This window comes from Gadus macrocephalus, chromosome 23, assembly GCF_031168955.1.
Source record: "Gadus macrocephalus chromosome 23, ASM3116895v1".
NCBI classification, from domain to species: Eukaryota; Metazoa; Chordata; class Actinopteri; order Gadiformes; family Gadidae; genus Gadus; species Gadus macrocephalus.
The window spans coordinates 2,785,444-2,800,431 of NC_082404.1; the positions used below are offsets into that span (position 1 = coordinate 2,785,444).

A 14,988-nucleotide genomic window follows, 5' to 3' on the forward strand; every position below is an offset into this window, starting at 1 on the left:
TACTACTATACTGCCTCTACAATACTACCACTATACTACTACATTACTACTACTTTACTAGTACTACTATTCTACTACTACTATACTGGGACAGTCTGGTGCTGCTCAAGGTGCTTTTAATTTCCCAGGTTGTTGATTAAATTCTAAATTTTTCCAGCCGAGCTGTGAGGAGGAAGCCCATGGGCAAGGCGACCCAGCATGCACCTGCTGCGGCATAGCATCCGCCGTAGGCAGAGTTGAACCACTGGTCATGACCGGGAGGGCAGGTGACCGGGGAGGTCGTTCCTACTCACATACTGGCTTAAAGCCTGAGCCTGGAGGTGGAACTGTGGAGAGGCGGAGTCAGCCAGGTCCAATGAGAAGCTCAGGTTTGGAAACTCCACACTGCCGCCAATCAGGAAACCAGGGGAGGGCGATGCTGAGGGGAACGTAGAAGAGACCGGTCACACAGGGGGGCCCCTCAACGTTGTGGGGACCATTTCTGTAGGTCTCTGGCTCCCAAACACCCGCCACACACTCAGAGAACTCTGGGTGTTACTGTCAAGCATCAGGCTGGGCCCTGTAGCTCCATAAACACTGATGGCTCACTGGGAGATTAAGGTCACCACACACAGACACACAGGAGAGACTCACCCATAAGGGTGAGGGGTGACTCACCTGTTAGGGTGAGGGTGACTCACCTGTTAGGAGGTGCAGGGTGAGGGCTGACTCACCTGTTAGGAGGTGCAGGGTGACTCACCTGTTAGGAGGTGCAGGGTGAGGGGTGACTCACCTGTTAGGAGGTGCAGGGTGACTCACCTGTTAGGAGGTGCAGGGTGAGGGCGACTCACCTGTTAGGAGGTGCAGGGTGAGGGCGATGGCAGCGGTGAGGGGGAGGAAGGGGAGGATGCGTGCCACCCACCAGCCCCGGGACCAGGGGCCACACTCTGGTGTCCGGCCCTTCCCGGCGGGCCCTTGACAGGCCTCAGGCCTGGCTGTCTCGGGGGTCATCCCAGTGACCCCCTCTTCCTTCAAAGACATCAAATGGCATCCTTTATATGCTTTATTTTAAACGTTTATTTTAAACATAGGAATTATTTGATTGTGTTAAGGGTTAGGGTTAGGGTTTAACCCTATTAAAATAAAAATAAATGTATAATGTATGCAATATGTTTTAATCTCATTCTAAATGTGTAGAGCTAAATGTGCCTATTATCCATGGTGTTTTATTCATGGCGACATATAACATAAATGTGATTTATTGGGGGAGGAACATGTTTTGTGAGGAGACGGTCGGGCCGGATTCCTCGAGGGAGGGCACAAAGACGTCGCTCGAGGGGGGTCTACTTTCCCACGGCCCTCGCGCTGCTGCTAGTGTCCAGCATTCAATCAAGAGGCACGCGCGTATACACGCACACACACACACACACACACACAGCAATAAACACACACACGCACGCACGCACGCACGCACACACACACACACACACACACACACACACACACACACACAGCAATAAACACACACACACGCACGCACGCACGCACACACACACACACACACACACACATAAACACACGCACACACACACACACACACGGCCATAAACACACGCGCACACACACGTTCACGAGGAACACTTTGCTCAGAGAGGGATGGTTCAGAGAGTAAACACGGATTCCTGTGATCCTGCCACTGACACGGGAATCACAACACTTCACCACTCACACGGAATTAGTTTTAATTAATATTTCGACTGTAAGAAAAAATCGAAAAACAAAACGAGCTGACATGTTAGGTCAGAGTTATTGTAGTTAAAGGGTCAGACAAGAAGGTAAGTTAAAGAAACAGCCGGTCTACCTTTGCAGCAGCCACAGCAGGGGGGCTTGCAGGAGGAGCCCCCGACGCCTGTCCGGAGACGCTGAACACATGGCAGGTCCTGCTCTGGGGGAGAAGCCTCATGGCGGGGTCCCGCTGAGCTACGGAGACACGATGCGCCGCCACGTCTCAGTCATAGGAAAGATGAAGAGCGGAAACCCCCGGCGAGCGCTGCTTTGAAGAGGAATAAGTGCAGAAATAGGACCCGAGTGTGGTCGGCTGCGCTGGGAGTTTAGTATCCCCCCTCGGTACCTGGGCGGCAGGTGGGACACGGATCCCCAGAATGCAGTGCGGCACAATGGGTCCACTATGCACGTGTACAACCCACACTGCTACCCCCGTGCGACCGATATTGTGGGTAAACTTTCCAAATCTCTCTCCACTCTGCGGCCCGGCTGCGAGGGACACTGGACCGGGGATAATGAGAAGAACACCTTGAGTTGAACTCTGCTGACGCTGCAGGGAGAGCCGGGACTCATGTACAGTAGATCTTAAGTTAACACGAATTCCCTTTTTAGTTTGGGTTTATTCCCAATTTAAACAAAGCAAAAAGTGACCAGAGCCGACAAACAAAATTCAAATTCACTGTCAAATTATTTTATTGAATTATTCTTTCAGAAAAAAAACAAAATGTTCGAATTTCCATGAGCAATTAAGGGCACTTATTGAATGACACTTTTTTCACAGATTCGACCTGAAGATAAACATATCATCACAAATTGTTCTGCTAATGTTAATAACGATAAACATTTCAAAAGTGTAATTTTACTCCCATGTCCCTGGTGACCATGTGCAGACAGGTAAACAACCACTTGTGTTTGTATGTGTGAGTGCTTTTGTGTGTGCAAGAGAGAGAGTGTGTGTGTGTGTGTGTGTGTGTGTGTGTGTGCGTGTGTGAGAGAGTGCATACGTGAGAGAAAGAGAGTTTGCATATGTCGAAGAGAGTGTGTGTGAGTATGAGGTAGAGTGTGAGAGAGATTGTGTGAGGTTGTGTACGTGAGAGAGAGAATGTGTGTGTGTGTGTCTGTGCAGCCCCCCCCCCCCATCAGTACCTCTTGTATACAGGGCCCAGAATTTGGTGCTACGGCCCTGTGTGCGTGAGTGAATGAGAGAGAGAGAAAGAGTGTGTGTGAGAGGGAGTGAGAGAGAGTGTGTGTGTGAGTGTATGTGTATGTGGGTGAGTCAGAGAGTGTGTGTGAGAGAGTGTATATGTGTGAGAGTGTGTGTGTGGGAGTATACGTATACGTGGGAGGCTGAGAGAGTGAGGCCCCGTCCACACGTACATTTTTTTTTTGTGAAATGCAGAAGTCTTGTGCGTTTGGGACGACCATCCACACGGATCCGGCGTTTTGGTGGCCGAAAACACACTTTTTTGAAACCAGGTCCCAGGGTGGATAAGATAAAAACGGCCCTATGCGTTTTCGTGTTAGGATTCCCACCAGATGGCAACGTTAGATTTGTATTATTTTCGTAGATATAAATACAGCCCCGTAAATGTAATTAGAACTGTACATTAAAAAGTATTTTCTGCTTAATCTACAAGGTTTAACAACTGCTTTCTCCTCCTTGACTGTATGTTTGTATACAGCATGCAGGCTTGATACGCCTGGTCTTCTTCTTTTTTTGGTGCAGAACCAGCTCCACTAGAGGCCTTGTACTACAGAGGTTCTACAGCTACATACGTTCTTGCATGAGTCCATCTTTACGGAGAAATTTCCTGAAACGTTGCCAAGGAAAACGATAGTTTTCACCCGTATGGACGGGGGCCTGAGAAAGTGTGTGTGTGTGAGGGTGTGTGTATGTGTGAGAGTGTATATGTTTGAGAGTGAGTGAGAGAAAGTGTATATAAGTGTATATGTGTGAGTGTGTGTGTGTGTGTGTGTGTGTGTGTGAGTGTGTGTGTGAGAGTCTATATGTGTGAGAGTGAGTGAGAGAGTGTATATAAGCATATATGTGTGAGTGTGTGTGTGTGTGTGTGTGTGTGTGTGTGAGAGAGTCTATATGTGTGTGTGTGTGTGTGTGTGTGTGTGTGTGTGTGAGAGTATATATGTATGAGAGTGTGTGTGTGTTTGAGAGTGTATATGCTGGAGGCTGAGCGGGGTCAGGTGATGTGCTGGTGGATCCAGGCCGTGAGCTTGCTGACTCGGGTGTAGACCCCAGGCAGCCTGGGTCTTCCACAGCCGGACCCCCAGCTCACGATGCCCATGAGGAACCAGCGGCCCCCCGCCGAGGCCTGGCAGGCCAGGGGTCCCCCCGAATCCCCCTGGGGAGAAACACACACACACACACACACACACATACATTTATGCACACGCACACACACATGCATACACACAAACACACACACCCACACACACACAGACACACATATACACAAACATACAGAAACACATACACACACACAAATACATACATACACACACACACACACACACACACAAACACATGCAAACGCGTATGCAGATATGCACACACACATATATGTGTGGACATAAACATTCACACACAAACACACAGAAAAATTCAGATTCCTCCACTTGACTACAATCAAATAGTTCAGTCACAAAAAGGGTAAAGTCGGAGAAGAGGTTCATCCGTTTATCCACCGCAGTGTGGGTTCCACGGATTGGAACACAAGAATATGAGCTGCATGGTGTGGACGCGGGCGTGGCAGACAGACGAAGGGGGGCTCACGTTGCAGGCGTCCTGAGCTCCAGACGGGACCCCGGCGCACAGCATGCGGGCCGTCACCGGATCAAACCGCTTCTTACACTCACTGGGACTCAGGAGGCTCACCTGGGCCTTCTGCAGCACGGCCGGCAGCACCTTGTCTGGTACAGGAAGGGGAGGAGCCCACATGAGGATCTGCTCATCTACATTTACATTCAGGGGATTTTGCTGACGCTTTTATCCAAAGCGTCTTACAACCACCCTTTCTCACATTCACACACCGACGGCGGAGTCAACCACGCAGGGCGACAGCCAGCTGGTCAGCAGCAGTCAGGGGGAGGCGTCTTGCTCAGGGACACCTCGACACTCTAGGTAGCTAGGTGGAGCCGGGGATCGAACTAGCGACCTTCCGGTTACCAGCCAACCCGCTCTACCTCCTGTGCAACTGCCACCCCATCTCAGTTATTTTACCTTATTTTGGAATATTTTTTTCTATTCTATTTACTTTTTTCTTGTTTATTCCATTTTCAGTTCTGATCTCGTAATCAAATTCATCAGCCTCCTTTTCTTTCTCCTTCTTACCGTTTGTTTAATATCTACATGTGAAACTTTAAAGGGGACCTATTATGCTTTTCGACTTTTATGACCTATAAACGTTGTTATAATGATTGATAGTCATGTTTAACCATACACAAAAAACGATGTCGATTCTCGGGAAACTCTTCCTCTCATCTGGGCGCTTTCAGCCCTCTGTCAACGCTCCGTTTCGTCCTTCTCCGCCCCCTCGCCCCCCTCCTGCCAACCCAACTCCGTTGTGATTGGTTACCTTCCTTGGAGCGCGCCCGCGGGCAGATTTGACTAGGCATATGGGGGCGTGGCAGGAGTACGTCCACATAGATGTTTCCCGGAAATGTGAACAAGTGAATCGCAATCGTTGTCCCGAGTGTTTAGCGCTCTGCACAGCCACCCCAGACTGTCGGCAGGGAATACGTCGAAATGCATGTACGGCATTATTTGACACTTTAGTATGGTTAAACATGACTATCAATCATTATAACAATGTTTATAGGTCATAAAAGTCGAAAAAGCATAATAGGTCCCCTTTAAGTAAAACATTTTGTAAATTCTGATTATTAAAAAAAAGGTTATTATTATTATTAAAGGACCAATACTACAGGACTTGTACATAAGACTGCATCATGGGATGTTTTGTTGGCTATAATCTCGTCTTTTGGGAGCACTTGGGAGAGTTGAAGTGCTCCTTAAGCAACAGAAATATTCCATAACCTACGCTAATACGTGCCTCTGTGGGCACGTTTCCAACACTACAGTGTCACCTATAAGGATTAATCATTTAACGCTGAATTATTCTTACCCTATCCTGGGTAACCCTATTTTTATTTTTTATATATTGCTTCTCCTAATTCTGACAAATGCACTTTTTGTAAGTGGCTTTGTAAAAACACGGCGACTACGAACACTAAAGCTAACATCCCAGCGCTCCTATGCTTCCTAAACGTCGGGGGTCCCTGCGATGTGACGTCACCACGTGCGAGCCCTCTCCCCATCCCAGGGACCACGCACCGCCCTCGGAGCGGTAGCCCCAGCCGGTGACCCAGCAGGGCCGCAGCGGGCCGGGGGTGAAGGAGGGCGTGGGCAGGCAGACGGGCTGCACCAGGGGGGCGAGCGAGGCGGGCCAGGGCCTCCGGAGCCGCAGCAGGGCCACGTCGTAGTCGAAGGTGCTGGCGTCGTAGAACTCGTGCACCACGACGTGCTGGATCTCAGCCACGTGCCGCGCCTCGCCCCGCGTCAGCATGCCCAGGTGGGCCCTCCACGACCGGGGATCCGCCAGCCTGCGGGGGGGACAAAGGTCAGCTTTGGATCGGGTCAAAGGTCAAAAGGTGAAAATGTGCTATGTGTTATGTTTTATTGACCAGTTTATTCTAGATCTTTATGCATAGATACATAGAAATACAAATACAGTGCTGACTGCTGATCTCTACATCTGCTGACATGTGTGGACCTTACAGGACCTAACAGGAACTAGAACTAACAGGAACTAGAACTAACAGGACCTAGACCTAACAGGACCTAGACCTAACAGGACCTAGACCTAACACGACCTAGACCTAACGGGATCTAGACCTAACGGGACCTAGACCTAACAGGACCAAGACCTAACGGGAACTAGACCCGACCTAGACCTAACGGGACCTAGACCTAACAGGACCTAGACCTAACAGGAACTAGACCCGACCTAGACACACCCACTGTTATTTCAATTGCAAGATAATTTGTACTGTCGAATCATCAGTGTGACATTTAAAGTGTAATTCCGACGAAAATTTAACCCATGGTCTATGTTTTGGCATGTATACCCATCAAATTAGTTAGGGGCATCGCAAATGCTTCCTGCATTTTTTAAACACTGATATTGCTCAAAATAGCACCAAACCTCTGCAGTAGCATGATTAGGGTCCCTACACATAAAACGATGCATCAACAACTTAGTTAGCGTATCCAGAGTTTATTAAAAAAGGCTATTTTCCAAGTCTGTGCCTTACCGGTAGGTCCATGTACGCTAACAAGGTTGTTGATGCTTCGTTTTATGTGTAGGGATGCTAATCATGCTACTGCAGAGGTTTGGTGCTATTTTGAGCAATATGAGTGGTTAAAAAAATGCAGATTTGGAAGCGTTCAAGGTGCCCCTAACCAATAACATCAAAGCCGAACATTGCGCTCGGCAAACTCTAAACATGCCAAAAGAAAGACCCTGGGTTCAATTTTCTCCGGAATTACACTTTAATATTAACAATAACGAGATGATTATGATCATTATAATAATAAGTCGTTTCACTCCCACCTTTCTTTGCTGAAGCAGTGGGCGGCAGATATCAGCCAATCCGCAGAGAGCACAGAGGCGCCACAGTACAGGTTCCCAGAGAAGAGCAGGCCCACTTGCCAAGGCCACTCCCCCTCCAGAGAGTTGGCTCCGCCCACAATGCGGTCCAGGTTAGAGAACGAGCCCACCTTCCTCACCGGGGAAGGGAGGCCACAGTCTGGAGAGATGACGATGGTGATGATGAAGATGAAAACAATAGAACACTGTGATGCTGGTTTGCCACTATACAGCAAAGGCCCTCACTGCATGTGTTTGTGTGTGTGCGTATTTGGGTGTGCTGTGTGTGTGTGTGTGGGCGGGGGGAATGTGTGTGCATGTGTGTGTGTGCCTTCACCTGGATTGAACCGTGAGAAACAGAGGACTGAATCATGTGTGACAGACAGGTGGGCAGAAACCTCATTAATAGTATCCATTCAATCATACCTGTATGTGTGTGTGTGTGTGTGTGTTTCTGTGTTCGTGCAGATGTGTGTGCGTGTGTGTGTGTGTGTGTGTGTGTGTGTGTGTGTGTGTGTGTGTGTGTATGCACAGTACAGTGATCACAGGCGCCCGGGTCATCAGGTTTTTAATTATGAAATGCCCCTTGGGCTGGGAAATGCACACAGCCGCTGATTTGTAAGACCAGACAGTAAGACTATCTCTTAAAGTTGTGTGTGATTAATCGATTAAGCTAGCTGTAGAAGGGGTCATCCCTTCCCTAAAAAAAGGTCCTATGTTCCCCGTTTTTCCCAAAAAGGGTCCTATGTTCCCCTGTAGCAATACATACCGGGGAGCATAGGAGCCTTTTTTCTGAAAAGGGCCCAATGCTCCTCACTGTTGCGGGGAACATAGGGCCCCTTTCTGGGAAAAGAGTCCTATGTTCCCCGCAATCTATCATCTTTAAAAATATTTAAACTTTGATGCGACATTCGCGTGATGACAGCCAATCAGCGTTCAACAGCGTGGCCACTGAGTGACATGTGTAACGTAAAAGCCAATCAGCGTTCAACCGGCCAACTCAGTGCAGTGCAGTCCGGGGTGAACTGCAGCATGGAGGAGAAAGTGACTGTTGCCGTTTGCGACTCCCGGAGCTCTATATAGTATATAATATAATATAATTGTATATATAATATCACGGCCAAAAGCGGGGAGCCCTCGTAGGGATTGGGCTTCTCGGGGTTTGTTTACCGGCGTTGCTATGGTTTCCGGTCTTGTGTGTTCCAACAGTTTATTAGGTAGACCTATCTAATAAATCTCTGTCTAATCAATACTTCATTCACTGCCTCTTCCGTGGTCATTACAATATTATGAATAGACTGCGTCGGGTTCTCCGACGTCTCTCCGCCTTCCACAAAAGGTAAAGACATGCAATGGTGGTTATCCCGGCCGGAATTTGGCAGTAATGGTGGAAAACGTAACAGACCGGGGAACATAGGACCCTTTTTATGATAAAGGGTCCTATGCTCCCCGGTCACATACATATCGGGGAACATAGGAACCTTTTTGGGAAAAGCGGGGAACATAGGACCCTGTTTAAAAAAAGGGTCCTATGTTCCCCAGTCTCATGCAAAGAGGGGAACATAGGACCCGGGGAACATAGGACCCGGGGAACATAGACACGCTCCCCTGTAAAAAGTGTGTGCGCAGGTTGATAGACTCCCTCTTTAAGTTGTGATTAAGCTAGCTATAGACAGTGAAGTCCAAAGGTCATTGTTAGGCTTCCTCTTTAAGTTGTGATAAAGCTAGGTGTAGACAGTGGCATCCAAAGGTCCTTGATAGACTCCCTCTTTAAGTTGTGATTAAGCTAGCTGTAGACAGTGGTGTGAACAGGTCCTTGATAGACTCCCTCTTTAAGTTGTGATTAAGCAAGCTGTAGAAAGTGGCGTCCAAAGGTCCTTGTTAGGCTTCCTCTTTAAGTTGTGATTAAGCTAGGTGTAGATGTAAATGTAACAAAAAATGTAAGTAAAGTGTCTTCATGTATCATGAAAATCACTTGAATAAAATGTCTTTATTTCAAATAAATACCCAAATAAGAAGAGGCGGCACTGTTTACCTACTTTAAATCTATGGGGAAAGTTTAGGAATATGAGTAAGCTGTGTGTGTGTGTGTATGCGTGCATGCATGCGTGCGTGTGAGCGCGTGTGAGTGTGTGTGTGCGTGCATGCATGCGTGCGTGCGTGTACTTGTGTTTGTGTGCACCGTGCACGTGTGTGTGTGTGTGCATGTGTTTGTGTGTGTGTGTGCGAGCGTGCGTGTGTGTGCGTGCGTGTGTGCGTGCGTGTGTGTGTGCAGTTCTGGCCCTCACCGCAGTCCTCCTCGTCGCTCCGGTCCTGGCAGTCTGGGACGCCGTCGCACCGCGCGTTCTTCTTCAGGATGCAGGTGCCGCTGCTGCACTGGTGGCTGATCCCAGAGCAGCTGGTCTCTGGCCACACGCACACGATAACACAGTGACTCGTGTTTTAAGGGGACATTTTGCACAAAAATGCAGAGTTCTACTTATTTTCAAACCTCTGCTAAAGAAAACAGCTAAATGTCTGCCGCTGACACCCGCACACACACACACGTACACATACACACACATGTGCACACACACGTACACACACAGTCCCAGCGGAGCGTACCCTGGGTGCAGTTGAGCTCGTCCCGGCCATTGCTGCAGTCGCTGTGCCCGTCGCAGACGTACAGAGGGTGGGGTGGGCTTGGGCCACCACAGCTCTTATTGGGTGGGGCTGGGGACACACATCCAAACAAGGATATGGAGGAAGTATTAAATACATTTTTAAAGCGGAAGAAATGATATGAAACACACTACGGGTACACACTAGAGCATTTCTTTTCCAATTGAGAGATCATATAACTGCGTTGGTCATTAGTGTGTGGAAGGAAAAGTTTTTTGCCATCACAGCACATTGTGATTGTGCTTTTATTTTATTTTACTATAATTACCACAAACACATGTCTGACGTATGTCAGAAACCAACCAGCTTGAAGATTGCTTAAAAAATAAGGCGATTAAGAGTGATTTTGAGTGTGAAAGGACCTCTGCCCCATCGGAAGTAACTTCATTCAGCCGGGTGGTTACCCCGCGGCAAGATGGCGGCGATGTTGACGCATGCTTAGAAGCCGAATGCGATATCTAGTCAGTATATACAGTATATCTATGAAGAGGAACTAGGCATGCTAGTCCTTTTATATGAACAATGTTAACTAAATTGAGAAGCCAGTGGACCAGTGGTGGAGTCAGAGTGGACTGAACACTCTGCATTGTGAGGAGGAGCTGGCACATCTCATTGGCTGCTTCTGTTATGATCACCTGATGCATTGTAGGTATCAAGGTAAGTCAGGGTGGCTCCCCATTGGCAGTCGTCTTTCCCACATAACAATCAATTCCCTGTGTCCTCTACTCTCCTCGGGTCTCCCCAACACTCCAGGATATCGTATCGTAAATTGAACCATACGACATTTGAAATATGTTTAATATTAGCGATTTAGAATCGGTGAGGCCCCCATCGTTCAAACCCCTCTCATCATACCCCCCACCACAGCAAACCTCGAAAAAATCGATGAAACCATCAACACATCTGGGCTTTGCAGACCAGAGTCTGAAGGAGGGAATCGGGCACAAACTGGGGCTAAATATGCTGTATAGTGTATTAGTGGTACCAGCATTAGTGATACCAGCATTAGTAGTACCAGCATTAGTGGTACCAGCTATAATGATACCAGCATCAGTAGTAACAGCCTTATTAGTACCAGCATTAGTGATACCAGCATTAGTAGTAACAGCCTTATTAGTACCAGCATTAGTGATACCAGCATTAGTAGTAACAGCCTTATTAGTACCAGCATTAGTGATACCAGCATTAGCAGTACCAGCATTAGTAGTACCAGCATTAGTGATACCAGCATTAGTAGTACCAGCATTAGTGATACCAGCATTAGTAGTACCAGCATTAGTGATACCAGCATTAGTAGTACCAGCATAAGTGATACCAGCATTAGTAGTACCAGCATTAGTGATACCAGCATTAGTAGTACCAGCATAAGTGATACCAGCATTAGCAGTACCAGCATTAGTAGTACCAGCATTAGTAGTACCAGCATTAGTGATACCAGCATTAGTAGTAAAAGCCTTATTAGTACCAGCATTAGTGATACCAGCATTAGCAGTACCAGCATTAGTAGTACCAGCATTAGTAGTACCAGCATTAGTGATACCAGCATTAGCAGTACCAGCATTAGTAGTACCAGCATTAGTAGTACCAGCATTAGTGATACCAGCATTATTAGTACCAGTATTAGTGATACCAGCATTCGTAGTACTCTTAATAATAAAACATATCAAAACAAAGTCAAGTGTAATGATGTGACTCTGGAGGTAAAGCGGCCGTACAGCAGAAGTGCTCGTCGCTCTCGTCCTGGCAGTCGTCCAGGCCGTCGCAGCGCTGATGCCTCTCCACACAGAACCCCGTGGAGCAGAGGAAGTGGCCCTGATCGCACGCTGCCGGGCGGAGAGAGAGAGACAGAGACAGAGACAGAGACACACAGAGACAGAGACAGAGACAGAGAGAGAGACAGAGAGAGAGACAGAGACAGAGACAGAGACAGAGAGAGAGAGATTTTGAGATTTTACAAAAGTTTAGTTGTATTACATGAGCATTAAATGAAGTGCAATTTGTGCGTGTCTCTTCATTTAAAAATAAATTATTTTTTAAAAACTTGTGCAAACAGCAAGACATCTTCCACAATAGAACAGACTATGTTTTTATAGCACCAGCGATTTTTAAAAGTGTCCAACTCTTAATTAACCACTGTGTTGGCTGAGCTTGAAAGTCTGACACTTATACCAGACATACTAAATAAAAAGAAATCGAGGTCCAGTGCGGTGTAAATTGAAAATTTAATTAGACTAAATGAAAACTAAACTCTTGCGGTTTAGTTTTCAAGTTCTTGCAGTTAATTCAAAATATGGATTGCAAATATAATCAACGGTTCAGTTATTTCTCTGGCACAAGGTCAAAGACTGTGTCTTCCTGCTCCAGCCCCTCCTCCCAGGTAGGGTCGCCCTTATATAGATGTCAAGGTCACCCACATGGTCCAGCCACTAGAGGGAGATAACTCAGAGAAACACAAAATTACAAAATAAAAGAAACTTTTCTCCTTCTTCATTCTGGCTCCTACAACTAGTGTACTCCAGCCTCAGCCTAGCCCTGATGTTGCAGGGCTGTGCGTGAATCCTGTCCTTCTTTGTTTTCCACACGTTTTTTTCTACTAATGTAGATTCCCATTTTTGCTTGCCCCTAACCTATTGGTCCACACAGTGGGGGGTCGGTTGCTCAACCCGGCTGGGTTGATGCTCATCACGCAGTTTGCATAGACGGTTATTTTATCAGCCCTGTTTACGGAGAGCTTATTTGGGCAAAAGGGAGTGAGCAGGGGGCCTGTCAGCTCTTCCACCACGGGGCTCAGGTGGACATCAGGGAAGGGGACAGCGGGGTCTGGTGTAGCTCTCCCTAGGTTGTAGTCCATCAGAAGGCCTTTCTCTTTAATGGTCAGCCTCTGCCTCCAGAGCTCCAGGAGTTTCCCAGCCACTCGGTGCAGTCGAAGGCCCAGCAGAGGGCCCAGGTCCTCAGTATTGTTCAAGCGCTGGCCCCACAGAGAGTTAGCTTCTTGACACGTTTTATGATTAAAAAGGGCCCATGACCTAAAAACACCCTGATAAAACGGAGGTAACCCACTTCATTTTAAGAATTTTGAATCAGTTAAAAACAGAGCAATATCCAGCCCCAGATTACTTAAACGTCTGAGAATGCAGCTGGCTACATTCCTCCATACCAAGTCTGTCGGAACAGACAGAAACTTTTGAAAAACTGAATTCTAAAAGTGGCTGTTCTACCGGCCAGGTGGATGAGGCCCTCCTCTCTAAATAAAAAAAAAAACTCCCTGTGGCACCTATTGCAACACATCCCAGAAAAAATCCACCCTCTTCTTTTGAATTTGGGCTAGTAAGCCTGAGGGAGGGTCAACACATGCAAGACGGTGCCACAGTTGGGAGGCTACTAGATTATTTAAAACCAAAACACTACCTCTATAGGACATTTGCGGCAGTAGGTATTTCCATCTTTTAAGTTTACCAACTTTTTCTGTGAAGTTCTCCCAGTTCTTCTGGACTATGGTTTCCTTCCCAAGAAAGAGACCAAGGTACTTTAAACCATCCATCCAACTGGGAGACCGCCACGCCATTCAACGACAGGGAGGGCCACGCTCTTTCCCCAGTTAACCCTCGCTTCCGATGTAGCTGTAGTCACTAATAATACTTGTTAAAATGTCCACATCTCTTTGGTTCCTAAAAACAATGACATCATCAGCGTATGCAGATAAAACAATGTTCTCATTAAAACCAGGTAAAACCAGACCTTGTAGGTTGCAGCGTATATTGTTGAAGAGGGGTTTTAGGGAGAGTGCATAGAGCATCCCGGACAGAGCACAGCCCTGCCTGACACCTCTACACACTCTAAAAGGAGCACACAGACCGCATTTGAATTTCAGCACACTCTCAACCTCACTGTACAGAACTTTGATCTTGACTATGAAACCAGCGCTGAACCAAAATTTCTCCAAAACATTCCAGAGGAAGTTGTGTTCAACGCGGTCAAATGCCTTTTCCTGGTCTAGGGAAATTAAACCTGTATCAATGTCAATAGACTAGAGACTTCCAAGACATCCCGAATCAGGTAGACATTGTCTACCATGGACCTGCCGGGCACATAGTACTTCGTGTCCCGATGGATGGACTTCTCCATAATTTCCCTCAGCCTGTCGGCGAAGGCTTTGGACAGAAGCTTGTAATCCACACAAAGCAATGACACAGGCCTCCAGTTCTTTATATCCTGCAAATTCCCCTTTTTTGGTAGAAGCGTAATAACTGCTCTACGGCAGGACATTGGCATGGAGCCACAGGCCAGGCTCTCATTAAAAACATCCCACAAGTCTGTAGATAAAATTTCCAAGTACGCTTTATAATATTCCACTGTCAGACCGTCGATACCTGGAGCCCTCCGCCCCTGCATGCCCTGCAAGGCAGCTAGAAGCTCCTCAATGTGGAGAGGCCTCTCCAGTTATGTGTTGGTCTCCTTAGAGACCTGAGGTAGCCCACTGCAGAACTCCACCAGTGTGTCCTCCTCATACTCCTCATAAGAGTAGAGGGAGGAATAAAACTCAACGGCTCTCGTTCTTATCTGCCCTGGCTCTGTCAGCTCCTGGCCTGTGTCTGAGAGTAATGTGTTGATTACCCGCCTCTGTCCGTTCTTCTTCTCCAGGCCGAAGAAGAAGTCAGAGGGAATGTCCATCTCAGAAATGTTCTGAACTCGGGACCTGACCCAAGCTCCTTGTACTTTGGTGTCCTGCAGCTTAGCTAAAGCTAGCATTTTTTCTTTGAGGATTTCAATATTTCCCCGTCCTCCAGATGACTCACAAATTTTTTCCAGCTCTACTATAACAGTTTCCAAGTCCTTCATAGATCTAGTGATGTCCCGTGAGACATTGAGGATGAGCTGCTGACATAGAAGTTGAATTTGA

The 14,988-nt window shown here is 47.3% G+C and overlaps 2 protein-coding genes across 2 annotated transcripts in view; both read right to left on the reverse strand.

Moving 5' to 3' along the window:
- LOC132452895 (suppressor of tumorigenicity 14 protein) overlaps positions 1 to 2,149 on the reverse strand; it is a 27,260-nt gene extending 25,111 nt beyond the window's left edge. The window contains exons 1-4 of the mRNA XM_060045731.1: positions 1,841 to 2,149; positions 831 to 1,008; positions 681 to 713; positions 294 to 418 (exon numbers count right to left, since the gene is read on the reverse strand). Of these exons, the coding sequence (XP_059901714.1) occupies positions 294 to 418; positions 681 to 713; positions 831 to 1,008; positions 1,841 to 1,942 (438 nt within the window). The 5' untranslated portion in view covers positions 1,943 to 2,149. The remainder of the gene's footprint in view (positions 1 to 293; positions 419 to 680; positions 714 to 830; positions 1,009 to 1,840) is intronic.
- A 284-nt stretch (positions 2,150 to 2,433) lies between these two features.
- Positions 2,434 to 14,988, reverse strand: part of tmprss7 (transmembrane serine protease 7) — a 31,403-nt gene continuing 18,848 nt past the window's right edge. The window contains exons 12-18 of the mRNA XM_060044575.1: positions 11,804 to 11,911; positions 10,032 to 10,139; positions 9,716 to 9,832; positions 7,392 to 7,587; positions 6,113 to 6,381; positions 4,553 to 4,689; positions 2,434 to 4,121 (exon numbers count right to left, since the gene is read on the reverse strand). Of these exons, the coding sequence (XP_059900558.1) occupies positions 3,960 to 4,121; positions 4,553 to 4,689; positions 6,113 to 6,381; positions 7,392 to 7,587; positions 9,716 to 9,832; positions 10,032 to 10,139; positions 11,804 to 11,911 (1,097 nt within the window). The 3' untranslated portion in view covers positions 2,434 to 3,959. The remainder of the gene's footprint in view (positions 4,122 to 4,552; positions 4,690 to 6,112; positions 6,382 to 7,391; positions 7,588 to 9,715; positions 9,833 to 10,031; positions 10,140 to 11,803; positions 11,912 to 14,988) is intronic.